This window comes from Dipteris shenzhenensis, chromosome 20, assembly GCF_047967505.1.
Source record: "Dipteris shenzhenensis isolate YYH24624 ecotype China chromosome 20, Dip_SZ_1.0, whole genome shotgun sequence".
NCBI lineage: Eukaryota > Viridiplantae > Streptophyta > Polypodiopsida > Gleicheniales > Dipteridaceae > Dipteris > Dipteris shenzhenensis.
In genome coordinates, this window is record NC_141615.1 from 240,627 (window position 1) to 243,174 (window position 2,548).

The following is a 2,548-nucleotide window of genomic DNA, read 5'->3' on the forward strand; positions in this document are numbered from 1 at the left end:
TTTTCTATAGTTATTATTATCGATTATTCTATTGCACGCACATAATATTGGCCTTGACTAACCAATAGGTGAGAAACTTTGGCATTTTCTCACAACATGTTATCACTAGAAACCAACTTTGACTAACCAACTCATCTGAGACACAACATGTTATCACTAGAAACTTTATTACAAGGTGAGAAACTTTGGCATTTTCTATAGTTATTATTATCGATTATTCTATTGCACGCACATAATATTGGCCTTGACTAACCAATAGGCCATTATGAGTGTATAGACACATTTGAGTAAGGCTACATTTGACTTTTCATTTTAGAGAGAGAGAGAGAGAGTGTGTGTGTGTCTGTGTGTTTTGTAGATAAGTGTTTCTTTTGGAGAACCTTACAATATTAAATAGTACAAGAAAAGGGTAAGCAACCAAGTACTTCAATATGTTTTCTTGAGATCGTCGTTTATGAATGCAGATTCAACCCGTGAATGGGCAACACATTTATTTATGTACGGGCGGCTACATTTATTTATGTAAGGGCATCACATTTATTTATTTATGTAAGGGCAACACCTTTATTTATGTAAGGGCGGCTACATTTTTTGTTTTCCTTTTAAAGAACTGCGGCCTGACCTTGTTTACATCGTGGCATTATACATTGCACTGTACAGCTTGCTCATGGCTGCCTGACTTCCTCTAAAAGGACGGCTGCCTGACTTCCTCTACATCGTGCCTATTCAGCTTGCCCATGGCTGTCGCTGCTGGTTCGTCGATTCTCGGAGCTGTTCGCACCATTGAACAGGTCGATACGTCGTATACATTTTCATCCAGTATCCACAGTTCTTCAATCTAGAATAGCATCCTTCAGCCCTTACTTTGTACATTAGAGTGTCGTCCTCTGTAGCTGCTGACACTAGCGATTGAACTTGTATGTTTATGTAACATCATTGTTCTTGTTGCTTTTGCTTAGTACAGGTTATAAGCGATGGAAACGAGCTTATCAGCCAGGCCAACAATGAATTTAGAGAGAAGAAGATCATCCCCTATCATTGTAATCTTGCGCCGTGCTACGGTCAGCTCAAAGATAGCTTCGAGAAAATGGACAACGAGCTAAAAGTCATCATTACTGCCACGACCAATGTCCTCAGCAAGATGATCGAAGACGCAGCAGTATGTTGCTAGCTTATATTCAATTAGTTTCAGACAGATTTCCACATTAAGAAATCAGCTTCATCTTCATCTTCCCCCTCTTTAAGAAGCTCATGGTGCTTTCCTACTTTGTCATTCTGTCAAACTTCTTGTGATTAGATTTAGCTTTGTAGTCGGACTCTTACTAATTGATGCATAGCTACGAGCGCGCGCGCGCGCGTATGTTGTCATACACAGCAAAACCAGAACGATATCGGCACTGTACTATCTTGGGACAACGTGATTGCCGCATTATCCACAAACCCTGTTCTTGAACCCATGGACGATGCAGGAATCACTAGAACTGATAAGCTTATCAAAGACAACATGAATTACTTTAAGTTCAGTGGGAGCCCAGAGGACAGCATTGTGAGAGAGGTAAGAGGCTAGAGTGAGCTTGGAGTTTGTTTAGCGGTTTTGATGTGGGCTAGACGGATCACTATCTGTAAAACCCGATGTTGAACTACGTATTTATGGAATATAGGATTTGTGAAGTTTTTCATGAATGAAATGCATCTTTTTCTTAATCAATGTGAACTCGTTTCCCAAAATATTTTTTAGCACACCTTTCTTTAAGTGAAGATATGAAGTTAAATAAGGCACCTAATATTCCGAGTGAATACATGATGTTATGTGGATGCAGGTGCATACCTGGTTTGTACAGTTAATATCAGATCCAGACGTGTTAAAAGATACTGGGATTGATATCGAAATAGTGGCGAAAATTGTTGCCCAGAGTGGTGCTACCATAACAGATGTGGGAACTCTGTTCTACAAAAGGGAATATCACGAAACCCAGGTGCGATGTTTTCATGGTTGTACTTTCAGGAACTAGAATGCCATGATTCAAGCAATTATTCTCATACGTTTTAACTTTAGTGCTGCAGTAAGATAATTTGATTGTTTTAGCAGGTGATGGATATAGGCGTCTTGCGCTACCCTGACATCGAGCATCCATATTTCAAAGTGTATCGCATCCAGCTAACGGCTTGGTCAGACTGCTCGCGTGTATTGTTTGCACAACACGATTGCAATGGCATCACAGGGGTGTACAATGCGCGCAAATACAAGCCGCGTCAAAGTGTGATTGCCAAAATTTCACGTGAAGTAGAAAAGAAGGCCGTGGACGAAGCCGAACGTATAATTATGGGAATATGAGAATGTTTGAGACGCGTCTCCACAATCTCTGTAGTGATGAAACGACATCTTGCTCTTTCCGCGCATCAAGCACTCCGTCAATAAAATGCCGCTTGATGGGCGGCTCATGCTTTTGAAATTTCTTCGCTTGCTAATTTTGTTGCAATTTATGTTCGTAAATTAGCATGCAGATATATACAAAATCTGGAGCTTGAGAATAGCTGTGCAATGTAA

At 40.3% G+C, this 2,548-nt stretch overlaps 1 protein-coding gene across 1 annotated transcript; it reads left to right on the forward strand.

Annotated features, from left to right (window-relative positions):
- The first annotated feature begins 737 nt into the window (after positions 1-737).
- LOC147889095 (uncharacterized) lies at positions 738-2,335 on the forward strand. The gene is made up of 5 exons (XM_087391978.1): positions 738-791; positions 965-1,156; positions 1,385-1,555; positions 1,821-1,976; positions 2,090-2,335. Exons 1-5 carry the CDS (start codon positions 738-740, stop codon positions 2,333-2,335), a joined length of 819 nt encoding a protein of 272 aa, XP_087248104.1.
- Positions 2,336-2,548: the final 213 nt, after the last annotated feature.

Bases quoted from the DNA above. Each gene is read 5' to 3' on its own strand.
- LOC147889095 (XM_087391978.1), top strand. From the start codon at position 738: ATGGCTGTCGCTGCTGGTTCGTCGATTCTCGGAGCTGTTCGCACCATT. The intron at 1,556-1,820 runs GTAAGAGGCTAG...ATGTGGATGCAG, and splicing joins AGGACAGCATTGTGAGAGAG to GTGCATACCTGGTTTGTACA. The intron at 1,977-2,089 runs GTGCGATGTTTT...TTGTTTTAGCAG, and splicing joins GGGAATATCACGAAACCCAG to GTGATGGATATAGGCGTCTT.